Source organism: Haliotis asinina, chromosome 5 (assembly GCF_037392515.1).
Source record: "Haliotis asinina isolate JCU_RB_2024 chromosome 5, JCU_Hal_asi_v2, whole genome shotgun sequence".
NCBI lineage: Eukaryota > Metazoa > Mollusca > Gastropoda > Lepetellida > Haliotidae > Haliotis > Haliotis asinina.
In genome coordinates, this window is record NC_090284.1 from 43,703,559 (window position 1) to 43,724,056 (window position 20,498).

Genomic DNA, 20,498 nt, shown 5'->3' on the forward strand with positions numbered 1-20,498 from the left:
GTGTGCAATGGCCAACTAATGTCGACTGATGCGTGAAATGAACGAGATTCTTAAGATTTGATGAGTAACTTTTAACATTTCCCAAATTGTTTTCTATACTGGTTTGTAAATGATCCTGTGTTGAACTCTATTGACTCTTTTCCTTTCTTAAGAAAATTGTGTTTCATCTTTTGGTACTCTTATGAAAATAGCCAAATTAAGCATTGATATCAAATATTGATACCAGATATTGAAAGTGTCCAGTTCAATAGCATTAGGAAGGGAAACTGTTATAATTGTGTGTAACATGTGTTTTAGGAAAAGTAGGAGGGACTGAAAAAATATACTGGTACAAGTTGAGTGTCATGTGAGTGGCGTTTTGATGGAATATATCCTTTTAGGAATATATATTGTAATTTGTAAAATCCATGGTGATTGAAGAGGTGGAAGATTATATCTGTTCTTCATGTTACACTTTATAGATATGCAAAATATTTTATCACAAAATTGCTATTCAGGATTTATGTTTTGTAAACAATGGGTTTAGAGGGTAAAAATTCATCAAGGAGACTGATGTTAGTGAAAACAATAGCATCTTTATTGTGAAGAAGAATAACAGGCCAACTAGAACAAACCGTGTCATGCACAACATGCCTGCACAACACTACTCTCTTTACTACACTACTTAGCCCCAAAATGAGTAAGTTATTAAGTGATATATATCAAAATGTGAAAGCCTGTGTTAGAAACAACACCGAGGTGTCTGCAACATTCGATGTAAACATTGGAGTTAGGCAAGGCTGCGTACTCAGCCCGTTCCTGTTCTCTTTTTTCATAAACGAGCTAGCGGTACAGATTGAGCGAAATTGCTCACATGGTATCCAGTTGCATCCCGATATGTTCTATCTTTTCCTCTTATTATTTGCAGATGACATTGTTCTCATTTCTAGCACTATAAACGGCCTACAGAAGCAGATAAACGAATTAGAAACCTATTGCCAAAATTATTGTCTAAGTGTAAACATGAATAAAACAAAAATAATTGCATTCAAGAAAGGAGGTAAACTATCGAAAAAGGAAATATGGTATTATAAGGGTAATGTCGTAGAAAGAACTACATCATACAAATACCTTGGAGTATATTTTACAAACATTCTGTCATGGTCGACACACACAAAATACGCATCTGTGCAAGCACGTAAGGCTCTAATCGGTATATTAAGAAACCTGAGAGTATTAGGAGATATAAATCTAGCATCCTTTTTTAGAATATTTGACACCAAAATCAGTCCGATTTTACTTTATGGTGCCGAAATTTGGGGCTTGAAATACTTTGATTGTATAGAAAAAGTTCACCTATTTGCTTGTAAAACATTTCTCGGAGTAAAGATGAGCACACCAGACGTGGTATATGGTATATGGAGAATGTGGCAGGTTTCCCCTCCACATATTCCAGCAAACTAGAGTGATCAAATATTGGATAAAGTTATTAAACATGTCATCACACCGTTTACCCAAAAAATGTTATGAAATGATGTTATTGTTGCATGAAAACGGTAAGCAGAACTGGGTATCAGAAGTAAAAAACCTACTCTTCTCAACTGGATTCCATAACCTATGGTATGATCAAAAAGTGTTCGCCCCATCACTGTTTCTAAATACATTCACACAAAGATTAAAAGACATATATCAACAAAAGTGGTTGGGAATTGTTTCATTATCAACAAAGTGTAAGTATTACTCAACACTAAAAACACACATTTATACTGAAGGTTATCTATCATGTGTAAATGTTAAGAAATTCAGAACAGCATTATCACGTTTTCGTTGCTCATCCCATGATTTATTGATTGAAAAGGGGAGATTCATGAATATAAAAAGAGAAGATAGACTATGTAAATGTTGCACTAACAATGCAATAGAAGACGAATATCATTTCCTTCTTGTCTGTCCAGCATTTGATACACTACGTAGAAAATATATGAAAGAATACTATTTTGTACATCCATCGATTGCCAAATTCTCTTCACTGTTGACGTGTTCAAATGAAAAGGTAATCCAAAATATTGCAATTCTTATTCACAAAGCTATGCTATCCAGACAATTCTTCTATAAATGATATGTATATGGAGTGCGCCCTACAAATGATATAAAGATATGTGTGATATCGAGAAGTGAGTGATTTAGCATGATACTATATTACATTTGCTAAAATGTCATGTATATGATTTGATATGCCATTATATATGATGTACAAGCTGATCTTTGACATATGATATATAGGATATGACGTGAGACGATGATATGATGTATTATGATATGGTATGATACTATTTCCGATGTGAGAACATATATGATACGACATGACATGACATGGTACCATCTGATATCATATGATCTAATATGACGTGATACAGCATTATATGGTATGATATGACTCCATGATATTATACTACTTTATATCATGAGTAGTATGATGTGTGTTTTATACTATAGGCCTGAGGCCTTTCAGTATTGAAATAAATAAATAAACTATACTCTCTTTTATAAGACAAAATTAGGATGTGCATCCTGCATGAACTTTTAAACCTTGATAAGATCTGAGATGGTTGATGTCTGGACCCAAGGGGGTAAGGGTGGGGGTCCTCTCATAAAGACTGGTAGACCTCTCAGAGCCACCCACACACTGGGCCCTGTGTCACCCCCTGCAGTGAGAGGCACTGATCATCAGGCTTGATTTACTGGATTAAAAACATCAGTGGCTGACAGCTAATTGCCCTGGTCTGGCTTGATTCAGGAAGGTTGTAGTACAGATAGTGGTTTAGTAGGTAAGGAACATGACTCGATTACCTTAATTACTGACATCTGGTTGAAAGTTGTCTTGGGATATAACGTATCCCTTGTAGTTCCAACATGACAAAAGATGCAAGATGGTGTATGTATACATCAAGGCTTGACCTTGTGACATCACGGACAGTTACTGTTTATTAGTTTTACCTGATGATGGGTCCAGAACAAGTCCTGAAACGTTGTATCAAAGAAATTAAAAAAGTTGAAAACCCAGAAAATTCTCCGAATAATGCATCTGTTTGTCTGCTTTAGTTCATTTGTATGCAGGAAACACATGTCTGTAAGCAGGTTAATACTTACATTGCTGATTAACTAAACACATGTTGTTTTTCAATTTAGACATTAATGTAGTTATGGTTACAAATAAATATGGTATACTGTAAATTTACATTTCATTGTATAAAACTGTTATCAGTCGTAAATAAACACTTTCATATAGTGAACCCTTGTCATGTAAATTCTGCTGCATTATACGAAATTGTCATTCATAATACCTGTCATACAGATGGTGTTTGTAAGTGCTATGGGGTTTCCCCAAGGTGGTAAGTGTCTAGAGACCTGGCTAGCTTTCCTCAAAATGTTCATAACCCTGTGAACTTTGTAAGTCCATTCTTAACACACTGGCTATGATCAAAGTTTAGAATTCTTAGAGCTACGAACATTTCAAGAATAATGGCCCTGCATCACTTCAAGCTGTACTCCCAGCCCCCACCCCCTTAAACTTACACATAATATAGATGAAATCTTGTTAAGAGCAATGTAACTTGCTGTTCAAATTCTCACAAAACCTGTGGTGATTCTGGTTACAGAGCCTCTGCTGCAAGGTGAGGAAGATCAGTTACTGTGACTTTTCCTTATCATTATACAGGGTGATAATGTCAGTGGGACAAGAAATGGTGTTGGAATTGGGACAGATGTTGGATAATTTAATGTTTAAATGATGATAATATAGTAGAATGCTCCCGGGACAGTCAACAATATGTCAGAATGCACAGACTGTATTATACAACTTCCACTGTGTATAGTGTTGATCAGTGCTTATGATTATAAATTATACACAGTGCACTGTCATATGCCTGAAATATTGCTGAGTCAGCATTAAGCACCAAACAAACATAACCAATATTTGCTGTTTATTCAGTTGGTTTCAGTGGGAGTGTTTTACCCAGGTATTGAAGGTTTCACATAATTTCATCATACAAGTTTCTGACTCAACCTTATCCGCCCAGTTGCATCTGTGTACCTGAGGTCACAGCGACCCAATGAGGTCAATGCGTGTCCAGGTAGACCTTAATATAAACAAGGTGACATCAGGTCATGCCTGGCTCATCACCCGCCAGGTAAAGGGGACTACTTCAGTGATCCAACACCCACATGACTCACACAGGGCAAGTGGAGATTGTGTGTACATGAGAACCAGGCCTGAACTGCAGTACTAAGGGGCAGATGTAGAAGGGACATTCAAGGGGGATCATTTTCTGTTTTGATCTTTTATAAACACATGCTTCTACTTGCTGGTCCAAAATGTTCTACTGGCTCGGTGTATGCATTATGCACTGCCACAATGCTGTCTACAGGACAACAAGGTTAAATACACATTACAAACTCCCATATTGTCCTGGTCTTTGAGGTTCAGCCAGGAGTGCACATTTTGTTGTGTTGCGTTCTATGTTGAAAATACTTATTGAATAGGGAATATATGTGTATATCATGCTGAGGGAGGTCCTGTATGTCACGTTTCTAATTAACATCAAGGTTTACAGCTCAAATGTTTTTCTGTCTTTAGATGAGACAGGAGCAGATGGGGAGGGGAGGGGAGGGGTGATAACTTTTTAACCTCCTCATATGCCATGTTTCATTTCTCAATATCGATTTGTCATTTATATATTGGAATTGTAAATCTAGTTTGTGTGTATCTTTGATATCAGGACTGATGTTTTCTTGTGATTCTATTGTCCTGATTACATGGGCTACTGTTTGGTAGTATATTTTATGTGTAGATGGTTGTGGTTTTGTTGATTTATGTTCTTGTTTACATTTGTTTCCTTGGTGAAAGCCATTTCATGTCACATTTATGGCCTTGACATGCATTGGTCATGTCTTACTGTTTTGGTTCAACTTTAGTGTAAAGATGTCAGTATCTGAAGGCGTTAGGTTTGCAAAGGGACATAAGCAAAGCACATGACATCTGAAACAGAATAACAGAAGTTTATTGTATCTCAAGGCCAAGAGGCCAAGAGTACAGTTTGAGATGTTAAACTGTTAAATATCGTTTCATAGCATATGAAACATTGCTGTGTCAGGGCGACTTTGCCGATTTCAAATTGAAATATGTTATCTATATATCAGTATGTTAGGTTGACGTCAATATGTCGTCACAGTAATGTGTTGTCTATAAATAGTTTTTAATATGTCAAGACGGATAAGCATATGTTTACATGCCATATCTTATTAATCTATTCAAATGTCTCACAACACTATCGACATATAATTTCATACATGTTGGTCGTCCATGTTTGTATGTACCTCTGATGCAGATCACGTCCCAGCTGGTACAACACATGCTACGACATTAATCTGCCTTGATTACATTGAATGTCTTGCGATGGTGTCATGTCAGCGTCTTTTCCAAGACACATTCAAACGTGCATAGGATTACTAAACTGTAACGTTAGTTTGACAAAAAATTCAAATCACAACCTATGAAAGACATTATGTGGTATTTATTCTAAGGTAATGAAGTGATGGTCTCAGTTTACAGTTCAACAGGACAGGATACGAAGATTTGTGAAATTTGTGTGTTAATGGTAAGTGTGAATGTACATAGTCATGGTTATGTTGGTGAGGACTATTGACTCTATATATTGCGTGACAACCTTTAGTTCTGGGTTATCATAATGCAATCTTTACCAGAGTAATGACCTGGTGTGCTGTTGATAATTGGAGTGAGCGCTGCTGCACCTGTGTCTTGTACATGCCGTTTCCATTCTGAAATGCATTGCTGAGAGAGAAAAGTACACGATTTATGACCAGAGAATTGGACCATAAAGGGGAAATATCTTGAAGCTCTTTAGCTCTTTACTCGAGAGGTCGTGCCTGGAACTGTGAAATGGACATATTCCCGACTGCTTGCCATACTGCACGGACACAGGTGTTTTTTTAAATAGACTTTCACAGTGAAATTAATGTGATAGGTTTAATGGGAAGCAAATGTAAATTTTAGGTGGCTTTTGTTTTGGCAATATGTTTCTGAAAGTTTGAGTCAATGTTTCTTCAAGCAAGCCAAAACTAAACCCAATTTACCCTTATCAGTTACTTGTTTAGAGGTCTTGATTTAATGTTTTATGTTCTCTGAGTTTATATTTTATTTATTAATCGCATGGATATCATTTTGTTAACAGAGGTAATGTTATGTACCAATTTATTATTAGACATCTAGCATTTTAGGTCTTGTTTGTGAGTGTTATTTCAATAAAAACATCACATTGGGGAGAGAATATGATTTACACTTCATGAGCTTATGAGTATGCTGCCATGTGCCTCAAGAAAATCTATGATGCTTACCTTCAGTGAGTAGTCTATATGAGTTTAAGCAGTGTTCCAGTGGAGTTAAACGAGCTTACCGTACAGTTCTGTTGTGTTCATGGCATCTCCATAACCTATCTTGTAAGTTAATACTTAATTAACATTGATCATTTTGAGATGCTCCCTTGATGAGATTTGACCCTTAACCTTCTATCAGGATGATCACATGCACCTATTGTTTATCTACTTAGGAATCTGAGAGTTACCTCCCTTGAGCCATGTGCCTCCCTTTTGGCAACAAGTGCAAACGATACACCACTATCATAGATCATTGCTGTGAAATATGATGAGAGTCTTTGCAGCTAACATTAGCACATGTTTTAAGTGGATGTAGGCACAGAAACTGATTGGTGTACTTTGTATCAGGATGTGTTGATCTATTAAAAATTGATAAATTTGATGGCTATAGCTATCAAGCTGATCTTCATCTTGCAGTTACCCTATCTCAATTTAATGTTCATTGTCTATAAACATTGCGCTTAAAAAAATTTCACCAACTTTTAAACTTTTTTTGTATGTCTACGATCTGTAAACAGTAAATATGTTTTTGAAAGTGTCAAAGTAAAGAGATCATTAAGGATGGAAAAACAGACATTTTTAAGTCGGTAAATCATCACTGCTGTCTACATATCTCATTGTTTGAACAAACCTTCGAAGATGAATTCTCGACAGGTTCGTTTTATGAGACTGTAGCTAATGTCTGATAGTGAAGGTGTACCAACAAACCTCGGCGGAACTAATAAGATTCTGATGGAAAGACGCTCTCATTGCGTCATGAGCAAGGAATCTGTATTTCCATGAATTTAGCAGGCAATTAGTCAAGGGATGCCGTCTTTGAATGCCAAAACAAAGATGTTTAGGTGGTAAACATTTTGGTGTAATTAGAGTATTTCGGGAGAAGATTGTAATGAGGAATTTAGGAAGAAATGTGCTTTACACCTGTGAGGAGAGCTTCAAGATTCTCCAGATATCTGTAAACAGAGGAATGAAGGATTTGTCTAGCATGTTTCACACGTTTTGTTCAATTGAAGGGGTCTCATGTGGCAGATCTGGTATCAGTTCCATACCAAGATGCATAGCTCTGTTGGCTTGAAAGAGACAAAATATTGAAGTCTTCTTCTAACTATTCCAGATTGTAATGTTTTTATGTTCAAATATGATTCATCAGTTACCCTGTACAAGTGCTGTAATCCCTTACAAATGCCCATAGTCTGCATGGCTTAAAAATGTAGTGTTTGTGTGCAAAATGTTGAGTTATTTGTATCATTGTCTGTAAACAATTGTACATATTTTTCATTGTTATGGAAACAAACATGGAGTTCTGAAGAACAGGCTATTTGACATGCTATTCAAGAAAAGTACAGGAAGAAAATGACCAAATGCTATAAATGATTGTATGGAAGAAGAGATTATAGCCAATGATGGAAGCCATGTTTTTTTCCAAGCAGAGTCATTAGCCTTGCCTACATGTGTGTGGTTGTCTTGGAGCCTGTGGTGTAGCTTGATTAAAACATTTGTATATTCATTCAGATTCTGTAGAAGTAGTAACTTAGCACTGGTATAACAGAGTGGAACAGACAGACAGTTAGCGATGACCATACAGTGTGGACCTGACAGTTAGTGATGGTCATACAGGGTGGAACTGATATTTAGTAATGGCCATACAGGATGGAGCTGACAGTTAGTGGTAGTCCTACAATGTGGAACTGACAGTTGGTGATTGTCATACAGGGTGGAACTGACAGTTAGTTAATGATTATCATACAGGGTGGAACTGACAGATTGCTAGTGATGATCATACAGGGTGGAACCGACAGATAGCTAGTAATGATCATACAGGGTGGAACCGACAGATAGCTAGTGATGATCATACAGGGTGGAACCGACAGATAGCTAGTGATGATCATACAGGGTGGAACCGACAGATAGCTAGTGATGATCATACAGGGTGGAACCGACAGATAGCTAGTGATGATCATACAGGGTGGAACCGACAGATAGCTAGTGATGATCATACAGGATGGAACCGACAGATAGCTAGTGATGATCATACAGGGTGGAACCGACTGATAGCTAGTGATGATCATTCAGGGTGGAACCGACAGATAGCTAGTGATGATCATACAGGGTGGTACTGACAGATAGCTAGTGATGATCATACAGGGTGGAACTGACAGATAGTTAATGATGATCATACAGGGTGGAACCGACAGATAGCTAGTGATGATCATACAGGGTGGAACTGACAGATAGCTAGTGATGATCATACAGGGTGGAACTGACAGATAGCTAGTGATGATCATACAGGGTGGAACCGACAGATAGTTAATGATGATCATACAGGGTGGAACCGACAGATAGCTAGTGATGATCATACAGGGTGGAACTGACAGATAGCTAGTGATGATCATACAGGGTGGAACTGACAGATAGCTAGTGATGATCATACAGGGTGGAACCGACAGATAGCTAGTGATGATCATTCAGGGTGGAACCGACAGATAGCTAGTGATGATCATACAGGGTGGAACCGACAGATAGCTAGTGATGATCATACAGGGTGGAACCGACAGATAGCTAGTGATGATCATACAGGGTGGAACCGACAGATAGTTAGTGATGATCATATAGGATGGACAGTGTTGGTTATACAAGGTGGAACTGATATTTTGTACTGGCCATACAGAGTTGAGCTGACAGTTAGTGGTGGTCATACAGGGTGGAACTGACAGTTAGTGATGGTCATACAGGGTGGAACTAATATTTAGTAATGGCCATACAGGGTGGACCTGACTGTTAGTGATGGTGATGTGGGGTGGACCTGACCGTTAGTGATGGTCATACAGAGTGGATGTAACAGTTAGTGATGGTCATACAGGGTGGAACAGACAGGTGACATAGTGCCCAAGCTAAAAGTACAGTTCCTTCTGCAGCAGTGATGGCTTCATCTACTGTTTGTATATATGGTCCCTGTTTAATACCTCCTGAGCTGAATTGTATTAGGTCAACCCTTAAAAGGAAAAGCCTTTTTCTCTTGTGGCCTTGAGAAAACCTGCAGACCACATTTATTTTCCTCACGGATACAAACTCCTGTGAAAGCAATCACCTCATTAAAATATAGTTTTCCCCCCGGAAATAAACACTGGAGTAAACTTGAAATATTTCAGATCTGTAAGCTCAAAAATCAGACAGCTAAGAATAAACGGCAAACCATAAGTTTTCCCATGAAGTGCAGAGTGCATCTCTAAGCATCCAAAACGATATGCGAGACGATATGCTGAGGAAAACTGTGGTGGTTTATTTTTACCCAGCTTCTATTCCTGACCTCCAAACTCTCAGAGAGGGGGCAACTAGCCTCGTGAAATTGGCAGGCGTAGGTATCACAGTGTCCGCAACCAACAACAACACTGTGTAGATGGTGAGGCAGCGTGGATTTACCCCCAGTGTGAGATAATATCCCCTATCTGATACGAGATGAAGTTTTGCCTGCCACAGTGCCTGGCTGGCAAAAACTGTGTGAACTGCGCAGGACCCAATCAAACCTCACAAGGTAAGGTGGTTGTTTTATCAAAGGGGCGCAATGAGAGGGGGAAATCCCTTATCTCATATAAAAACTTGATGCCCTGTACAGGATGTGGTACTTTTAGCCAAGCTTGATAAGATGGACTCATTATGAGATTCCTGATGGTGTTTGGTACCAGTAAGTCAGTGATGGTTTCCTTGACAACTTTGTTTGCTTCGTGTCATTTTGTCAACGATAGACAGAGAGACAAGATGGGATGTATGTTTCCATAACATGTTATAGATGACTTTGTCATGTAATTGAATGTGATAGCTCATTGCAGTTTGGCATTGCAAATCAATACTTGTTTGACATTTCCCATCAGTTGTTTCAGTCAAGCTACTTTTACTTGTCATCTATGCACAAGGAAAAACAGCATCATTAAGATAAATGTGATCATTTTATTTGACAATTTTTTCTTCAGAAACTTCTTTTTAAATGAATAAATCCATACTCAGGAAAAGAAATGGGGCATGTTAAAGAATGTTTAGAAATCTGATATGTTATGATAGTAGGTTTAAAGTTAGCACTCGGTAATAAATAACCTGCTTGTCATGTGGGTGAAATGTCAGATATTCACTATAGATTGTTGATTGTATTGGTGTGTCAGTATGACCAAGCAATGTGTGATACGTGACTTACAACTTGTTTCAGAAATGAATATATTTCTTATAGATAAAAAACCTGATATTAAAAAAAATAACATATAATGAAAATAAGCCCTGAGACTTTCTTCATTTTGTGGAAATCTTGCCAAATTTTCTAGGCTTGCATTGTTTTCTTGGATGATATATTTGGTTCAGGGCCTGTATGACAGACTGTGTATGTTACCTACCAACACAGGCAATGTGTTCCTGATCATGCAGTGATGTAAACAGTCACCAGGTCAAACAGATGATGTCATCACTATAACTAGGGGGTGGCTAGAGAATATATGCAGCCGTAATTACTAACGGTGATGCTTGTGTTACAGCACTAATAATGGGTGTAATGATACTGCACTTGTATCCATGTCCGCAATACATGTTTCAAGCGTTAACATTATTACCCTGGTGTCACACCATTATCTCACCCTACCGGGTACCCATTTTCGGCTTGACATATCAACAGTCACAAGACTAGTAATATGTTTGCATTTATTGATGATAAGAGGCTTGTATCAGTGTCATTGATACAGTCCTTGTAGTTTTGTGATAGTTTGTAAGACGATATTAGCATTGTTGAAAGGGAACCGCTAGAATGTGTATACATTGGTTTAATGTATATTAGCCATATCCACACAAGAGAGATCTGGAATGACCAGTAGCCATGTTTTGTTTTGCATTTGTCAGCAGTGTGCCATTATATAAAGCTGGCTTATAATATTTACAATCAAGCGTGTATGTTTATTGCACTTGGTAGCTTCCCAGCTCTTTGACATCTGTGTGTCAATAGTCAAGTCTTGTAAAGCAAGTGATTGATGCTGTAAATATTGATGTACCCAGTTGGGGTATTATGACATCTGTCAACCAAGTCAGTGAGTCTGACCTACCAATGTTGGTGATGTAGCCTAGTGGGTTGTTGTCATGCTGATGACCCATGTTTGACTCCCCACAAGGGCTTGTGTGTGGATCCCATTTCTGGTGTACCGTGACATCATATTGCTGGAATTTTGCTAAAAGAGGCTTAATGCTAAACTCGCTCACTCCTTCTGGAGGTCAGTTTTAATCTGGGTCTTCAAGGAGAAGATAACCATGCCTGAACCAGACACCCCAGTGATTCATGAAACACACAATCTGATAAGTCACCTCTTCTAATAAGCATAGTTTGCTTCAGGGCTCTTTTCACCTTAAATCACCATTAAGCTTAGAACTCAAGAAGTATTTTGGGGGGATCCTTATAACTGACCTAAAATTGAAATACTGAAGAGTTCCAAGTGATCCATTCCTGTAGGAACAAATATCCATGGTTTCTATGTACACGTGCTTCTTGTTTAACACCACATTCAACATTATTCCAACTATATGGATGCAGTCTGTAAATACCTGAGTTTGGACCAAATAATCCAGTGACCAACATCATGCACATCAATTTATGCTATTGGAATTGGAAGACATGTCAACCAAGTCAGCAAGCTTAACCACCCGATCCTTTTAGTCACCTCTTATGACAACTTGTCACAAGCATGGGTTACTGAAGACCAATTCTAACCCAAATCTTCACAGGTTCCTAAATGTGAACGCTTAATTCATGTGACTGTTTTTACCTTTTATGATTGTGTTTACAATCTTCCCTTGTTTGTGTAATAGAGAGGGGAAATTTTCAAGGATCCACATTGTATAGAGTGTTGAAGGACATGTTATATACATCACTTTAGCCGTGGGATAACCTACTAGGAAAGTAAACCACATGTCCTGACTGTTAACTTATAATTACATCTGGGGTGCCACACAAACTGGTATGGATGGAATGTGTTGTTCTTCTAGTAGTATAACATCCTCACGCTACTTGTCTGCAACATATCCACAGGAAAACAGAATGGGATTACTGTTTGAATTCTTGTTGTAATTAGATAAGCAGTTTCTTATTCAGCTTCCACAATGTTAGCATGACTATGAAGATAAAGAATTGTGTCTTAACAGTGGATTTAAACCAGATGTAAAAATTCTTCTTCAAGTACAAGTATTTATTAGATGAGATGCAAATGTACATGATGTCTGCTTCATTTCATTTAGAATAGTTTATTTATGCATTTTGTGATTTTTATACTGCTTATTGACTATGAATGGTAATATGTATATTTGACAATTTTGTACTCAAGCAGGAAATATGGCTTTCAAGTTTACTGAGTGTGTATATCACCTAGCCATGGTCCATAGCTGTAGTGAATGCTGAACCCTTGGATGTGTAGTAATTCTATCCTGTAAAGAGTGTCAAAGTCGAGATAAGCAGTCTGTTCATATAGTGATGCCAGTCTGGTAGCTGAACAATATGTTTTGTTTGTATTCTTTAGTTGTCACCATTCAAACTATTAATTATTAACAGTGACATGTGCAAGTCTAGTATATCATCCTGTGAAGAAGGAAGCTCAGTCAAGTCCACCCTAGATTCAAACCCACAATCATTGGCATTAGGCAAACAAAGGCAATGCAGTGTTCTTGATTGAACTAGTAAGAATTTGAGAAGTCGATCTGTCGTCACAAACCCTTTGAGCATGCATTGTAGAAAGTGACTCTCAGTGGAGACCTCAGACCCTAGACAGTACACCTTTACAGACACTTCTGACAAGTTGATCAAGTGTAGAGCAGCACCTACCCAAATGTGCCAGTACACCAGTGTTAGGTAATAAGCCTACACGTGTGAACTGGGTCCCCTCTCAGCACAATGATAATTGGTTATGCTCAACTGAGCATTGTCACTTGCCATCATCTTAATTGTTGCAGTTCAATATCTCATGGCATATGTTAACAGGCTGGGTGGAGTTGGTCTATTTCGTTATGCGTGTTGGGATATGTTTGTGATCTGGGAGGTCAGTAATTGATTTTTGACAACATTGCCTTTGAGACAAGTTTGTGAAAGAATTGTGAAACAGCTCACGACTACCGGTATATTCTTTTCAAGATTGACCGTATCAGGATTGGGATGGAATGTGACTGACCACTCACTTTTTGTATTTATATTTCTTGATGGCTGACATAGATATGATTCGGTTTTTATAATTATGGTGCTCCAGTCAGCTAACACTCTTTCAGATCAATAAAGAAACAGTTTCTGAGTGCAGGAGGGCGATGCGGTAGCCCAGTGGTCGAAGCATCTCCTTGTCATGCTGAAGACTCAACTCTGTTCAATTCGCCCATATGGGTACAATAAGTAGAGTCCATTTCTGGCGCCCCACTGTCATATTCCTGGAATATTGCTAAAAGCAGTGTAAAACTACCCTCCCTCCCTCACTCACTCTGAATGTAAGATTCACTTAAGTGTGTTGCTGGTATGGTCATTTGTTTCTGAGACCTGTATCTTTGTATCATAGAGCAAAGACAGAGACAGGACGCATTGACTTTCATGCTAATGCAGACATTTGTGTCTGTATCCAGACATTATTTTCTCCCTCAACTGGAATACCATACATCTGCTATCACAGTGTTCAAAATTGTAGTATTCCACTGGGACTATCCCAGGTTTTCAGGGGTCAAGACTTGTATCAGGTATCAGGTGTAAATAAAATATCTCCCACATCATGTACACATCACATGTGCCTCACACATTATGTACACTGAGGTACATATTAGTGGGCAGATGCTTACAGGGGACATTATTGGCTTAATAATACACTAGTACTTTAATGGAGGGATAAGACAACTGTTGATACCACTTAAAATATTCTTTCAGACTCAAAATGGGAGACACTTCTCTTACAATTAGAGGAGAAACTTTGTTGAATGTAGGGGAAACAACTTTGTTAAATGCAGAGGAGACAACTCTGAGATAAGGAGATGCAGCACTGTACAGACAAAAGTGGACACTTGAGTGAATAGATCTTTCAAAAGGTTTCTTTCTTCAGCCTTTATACTGGTTTGATAAGATCAAAACACTATTTTTTCATAATAATAATAAAGATATTATATAACACTAGTGGCGCATCACTGAGGGACATGCTCGATGCATATGAGAGAGATGTATGAGGTATATGTATAGCTTGTGCCATTTACTGATGATATACAAAGGGATACATTTGTTAGATGTATTTTGTACAGAGTTGATGTACGATCAACAAATTTGAAGGCATGGTTCATGAAATTGATGAGTGATGTCATTTAAAAGCAAATTGTTACTTTTTATCCCCTATGATTTTTCGATATGTTCTGCTGTAAAAAGTCATGGACCACGTGATCGTACCTTGACAAATCAGATATAGTCATATGAAAGTAAAAGTGTTAACTATTTGGGATAGTCAGTTACTTGACACCTGCGAGAAGATCTGCCAACACTCAGGTGAAAGTGAATATGGATACAATTCAGCTTTGGTATAAGTAAACTCCTGATAAACATACAGTTAGAGATAATTATCATATGCTCTTCAGACTCTCCCTTCTCTTCCTTCAGTTTTATGCATAGGTTGGGGAAAAAGCACACTGAATTCTCTAAAACTGGTCTCCGAAGTATGCTGTTTGTGAAATTGGAGATGGATAACGCCAGGCAGTAAATTCGAGCTAAAGCCTTAAGTCTCAAATTTCTATTTGTATTTTAAATGCTGTCATGTTTTTGGTATCCTCATCTTTTCAGTCAAAGGTTTTTGGGCCAGGGATCACTAGCATGTGGATTTCCATCATGGAAATAGGGAAAAAGAAACTTTGACAAAACAACACCAATTACCCGAATATGATATTAGAATTATTAGGGTCTATTTCCAGAAGAATGTTGGGTTCACCTCAGTGTGAACACATTCCCGGAGTTCTTAAGCATAATAGATCATATTTGAAAGACATTATTGTCGAATATATTGCTTGCACTGACATCAGTATTCTGTTTAAAATCATAGCCCATTTGTTGTGTGATTTCTGTCAGTGCAGAATCAGTCAGATGCACATGCTGCAGACTGTATGTGCAGTACTCCGTTAACCCTTAGCTGTCATCACCTTGGTGGGGATTCTGAGGAAAATAGGTCACCATCAAAGTAGGCTTGCCATAAGGGGTGACTGCAACTAAACCTTAGTTTCTGAATATATATCACTTTGATAGTAACAAATATACCCATTTAATTTGAAAATGAACCCAAATGAAATGGGAGATTCAGAAACTAATAACATCTGCTTTGTGGCTGCATGTGCTGAACCAGAGGAAGTTTCATGTAGGGTCTTAGCATAGTTGGGAGGGCAAGGTGGTAGTGTTGAAAATAATGTGGTTCAGTGACTGTTCAAAAGACTAGGGGCAACCCAAGTGGTTGGACTTGATAGCCTTCTCCTGTCCCTGCAGATATGGTTCATAATATCAGTCAGTGGATTACGATGGTTCAGACGTCATATTTTATGGACCATGTCGTGAAGCTTGAGTATTCCTCATTGCACGGTTAGATAACAAATGAATGGTTTGTTTTGAGGATTTATATCAACTTTGATTTCGGCACTGATGATAGGATGTTTACTTGTTGCACCAAGGTGAAATGAAAAGCAGCTTGTTGTACAAACTTGAAACAGGAAATAAAAAAAACAACTTCTGTTGTAATGACGCAAAGTAAAAACAGATGGATATTCACTGGTAATTTTTTACTAATTTTTGGAGGAGCAATTTGGGAGTGTTTATTTCATTTTCTATCACCAACACAGAGATCTATTTCCTTAAGCACCCAGCACTTGACTGAGGCTGTGGTTTCTAAACTTTGCCATGAGCAATGTGTTTAAAACTTCAACTGCTTGTTTGAGTAAAGACATGGGAATGTGGAGAAGGAGCTGTTTTTGCAGCGCTAGCTAACAACACCCATGTAGTGTGGCGGGAGCTCCATGCGATACTCTTGCCGCACGTCACATGCAGCAGCGATAAGATCAGTGACATCATACTCTTGACAGGAGGCACTGAGTTGCATGTCATCCTTGTAGTAACTCTACATTTTTATGTCAGCCTAGCTGATGTGGGGCACAACTTTTCTTGTTGTAGTAGTTGACAGCAGGTTATATCAACAGCCATGTTGTTTGTTGTTCTGATATTGGTTTATGTTTATCCATGTAGATATAGTCTGGCTTGTTGACAATAATGGTGTATGTTTTAAAAGGTTGGATTATGTGAATTGATTTTCTAAAATTACATCTGAAAAATATGTGTTTTGGAAACTGATTATCAGTTTTACCATGATGAAAGCTTAATAATTATATAATTATGAACATAGAGATTGTTCTGGGTTACATCCTCTTATTTTTTCTGGAGCACAACTTTTCAGGGCTTTGCTCTAGCCCCATCATCAGGTAGAACTACACAAAGTACATAAAGAGGCACATGCTCAACACAAAGGTATTCAGAGAAGAATACATTTGGATTGAATGGTAGAAAAATTACAAAATAAGAAATTTGTATAAATACTGAGACAAATCCATGCCCTTTGTATTGATGGTTCTACATAATAATTTGCTTATTCAGTAGATGTAATCAGTATGCGCTCAATTCCATTTCTCAGCTCCCTGATGGGTATACAACCTGAACATCCTTCTTAGGGCTGGAGAGGTTTTACCAAACAACTTCATCCAACTGGGTACCCATTCGCTAATGCTTGAAGAATCATAATTTGAACAGAGTCACTATACACTTGATGTCTTTCAGGAAGGGGGCTACCTTACATTGAATGATTAGTCATTCAGGAAGGAGTTCACCATACATTGAATGACTTAACATTGAGGAAGGGGGTCGCCATACATTGAATGACTTGTCATTCAGGAAGGAGTTCACCATACATTGAATGACTTGTCATTGAGGAAGTGGGTCACCATACATTGAATGACTTGTCATTCAGGAAGGAGTTCACCATACATTGAATGACTTGTCATTGAGGAAGTGGGTTGCCATACATTGAATGACTTGTCATTCAGGAAGGAGTTCACCATACATTGAATGACTTGTCATTGAGGAAGTGGGTCGCCATACATTGAATGACTTGTCATTCAGGAAGGAGTTCACCATACATTGAATGACTTGTCATTCAGGAAGGGGGTCGCCACACATTGAATGACTTGTCATTCAGGAAGGGGACTACCTTACATTGAATGATTAGTCATTCAGGAAGGAATTCACCATACATTGAATGACTTGTCATTCAGGAAGGGGGTCGCCACACATTGAATGACTTGTCATTCAGGAAGGGGACTACCTTACATTGAATAATTAGTCATTCAGGAAGGAGTTCACCATACATTGAATGACTTGTCATTGAGGAAGTGGGTCGCCATACATTGAATGACTTGTCATTCAGGAAGGGGACTACCTTACATTGAATGATTAGTCATTCAGGAAGGAGTTCACCATACACTGAATGACTTGTCATTGAGGAAGGGGGTCGCCATACATTGAATGACTTGTCATTCAGGAAGGAGTTCACCATACATTGAATGACTTGTCATTGAGGAAGGGGGTCGCCATACATTGAATGACTTGTCATTCAGGAAGGTGACTACCTTACATTGAATGATTAGTCATTCAGGAAGGAGTTCACCATACATTGAATGACTTGTCATTCAGGAAGGGTCTTGCCATACACTGACTGACTTGTCATTCAGATTGTGCTGAAGCCTTGAATCAGGAATCAAGCTTACCAAACTTTGTCAACTAGTCATTGAATCCTTAGAACTTCACTGGAGTCAAGCTTGTCAAACCTGATCGGTCACTCACCTGAAGACTATTAAAGTATCAGGAATCAGGCTGAACTCAGTCACCCAACACCTACCCTCTCTCAGCTGCCCTTATCTTTATCTGACTGGTGACTGGCATTTATCTTTATCTGGCTTGTGTGCTATGTACAGCATCAATCACCACAACCTGATGAATGAATGTATGAAATGCATTAACTTGCCATATGTTGACAAGATAGAAATTGTCACAAACTATTACTTTCTACAACTTTCAGGGATAAACCTAGGAATTTAAATTATGGAGGGGCCTCAGTGCTTCATAGGAGGGTCCATAGGCCCCACCAGGTTAATTTTAGGTTGGCCCCTTTGGGTGTTTGTGGTTTTCAGGTAGATGTATTTACTTAATTTGTATGTTAAGTAACTAATTTAATAAGCTCATAATTTCTTCTGAGTCATAATTCATGATCAGGAAGGAAAACCAAAGCTGAATAATTCCAAATGAAAGATTTTTAGAAACATACGTCTTTATCGGGTGAACTTGTTGTAACAACCAATCTGGGACAATATTTCATATGGATTAAAACTGGTTCACTTTAGTCTTTTGAATGATAACAGTATTTATTGCATTATGTTTGCTTAGGCTGCACATGTTTTTCAGATGCAGCATTTTCAAATATTTTGTGTCCACATGATGCATCCAAAGTTTATGTCAGTCGCCATTCATATTTGGATGCGTAAATCTCAAAGAATCGCATCCTAGGTTTATCCTTGAACCTTTATGTCCATGTTGACAGTGCTGTACTTTGGTTCCAGGATTCCAGTTTCTAGATCTTTGTTAAGGTTTGATTCACTTATTAGGGCAGGGTTTGAGTTTACATTTACAAGTGAAGTCACTTTTCAGAGTTTTGTGCTTGGTATGAAGATGGAAACTGATGCTTCAGTACTCCAAGAAATCATGTACTATATTACTCAAAAATATTCCATAGTCAGAAAAACAGGTCCATTATGCTGTCAATTGTATTTTCAGAAGCAAGCTGTGCCTGTCATGCAAGGGCGATAAAGGATTTCCACAGCATTTATGACCCTGAGAGTTTAGCCTTTAAAGAAGGGGACATAATCACAGTGAGTATTACTGTACATTGGTTGATGCCAGCAATAGTGGACCAGTTTGGTGATGAAGACAGATCCGTCTGACAAATCTCCAGACGGCAATTACCAGCAACTTATTCACCTCATAGTTGCAGAACATTTTCCAGAAAGGTTTCTTTTACTTGTTAGTTTGAAATGTCAGAGCAAACCTTCTCCACAGATTGATGTTGGTGGAGCTTTTAGAAGCTAGTAATTACTCCGAGGCAGTGTTCTTGCACGCAGATGTAAGCAGCGTACCTGTGGAAAGTGTTTATCAGTCATTATGATGTGCTTTCTTTCTTTTTGGTTAAGATTTTGTCGAACACGGCACCAGAGAATAATCATTTTGTTAGGCGATGTTCCAGTGTGTCAGGATTAAGACAGTAAGCAGATACAAATGAGCATGTGTTTGATAGGAGTTTCCACACTTACCTGTCATTTTTTCTTGATAACAGTTTTGTCAGGTGTAAGTGATGTCGGCATATCCTACAGGCATCTCTTCACTGCTGTCATTAGGTTAATGTTGATACCAGCATTATGAGAGGTTGTGGCAGCCAATCGACATGCCTCATTTACGAAGTGATCTATGCATTGTTATCACAGAACTGATGTACACCAGACCACCCATCTTCCTTTGCACTAAAAGTTTAATTCCATATCTTGTAATAATCCTAATATTTTAATATAGTACTCCAAAGAAATCAAAATAAAACTAAACATGCCATTCCACAACAGATAAATATAATTATCTTAAAAAAATCAGGTGTTCATTTAATTCTTTTGAGTAGTATGTGAAAGGTCAGTATTGAAATGTTACTTAACTGTTTTTCTTTTTTTCAATTTTACGCAACATTTTACTGCTGATGTTTTGCAAAAAGGCTGTGTATGCATCATTTATTCATGAAGATTTTCTGTAGCAATCAGAGACTTGTCACACTGCATGGAACTGAGGCAGTTATCATGTGTTTATGTCTAACATGTGGTGTACTCACTGTAACTGCCACCACAATGAAAATGTATAAACATGAGGGAGAAATGATGCGAAATTATTCTGATAAAGCAGCACGTTTGAGATTCCCATGCTT

At 38.1% G+C, this 20,498-nt stretch overlaps 1 protein-coding gene across 2 annotated transcripts in view; it reads left to right on the top strand.

Annotated features, from left to right (window-relative positions):
- The window catches only part of LOC137284553 (caskin-2-like), a 220,385-nt gene that overhangs the window by 119,190 nt on the left and 80,697 nt on the right, over window positions 1–20,498 (top strand). The window contains exons 1-2 of one of the 2 annotated variants that reach the window (XM_067816400.1): window positions 9,791–9,964; window positions 19,313–19,407. In XM_067816400.1, the coding sequence (XP_067672501.1) occupies window positions 9,889–9,964; window positions 19,313–19,407 (171 nt within the window). In that variant the 5' untranslated portion in view covers window positions 9,791–9,888. Of the gene's footprint in view, window positions 1–9,790; window positions 9,965–19,312; window positions 19,408–20,498 lie in introns of those variants that run through there. The other variant, XM_067816399.1, reaches the window with a different exon arrangement.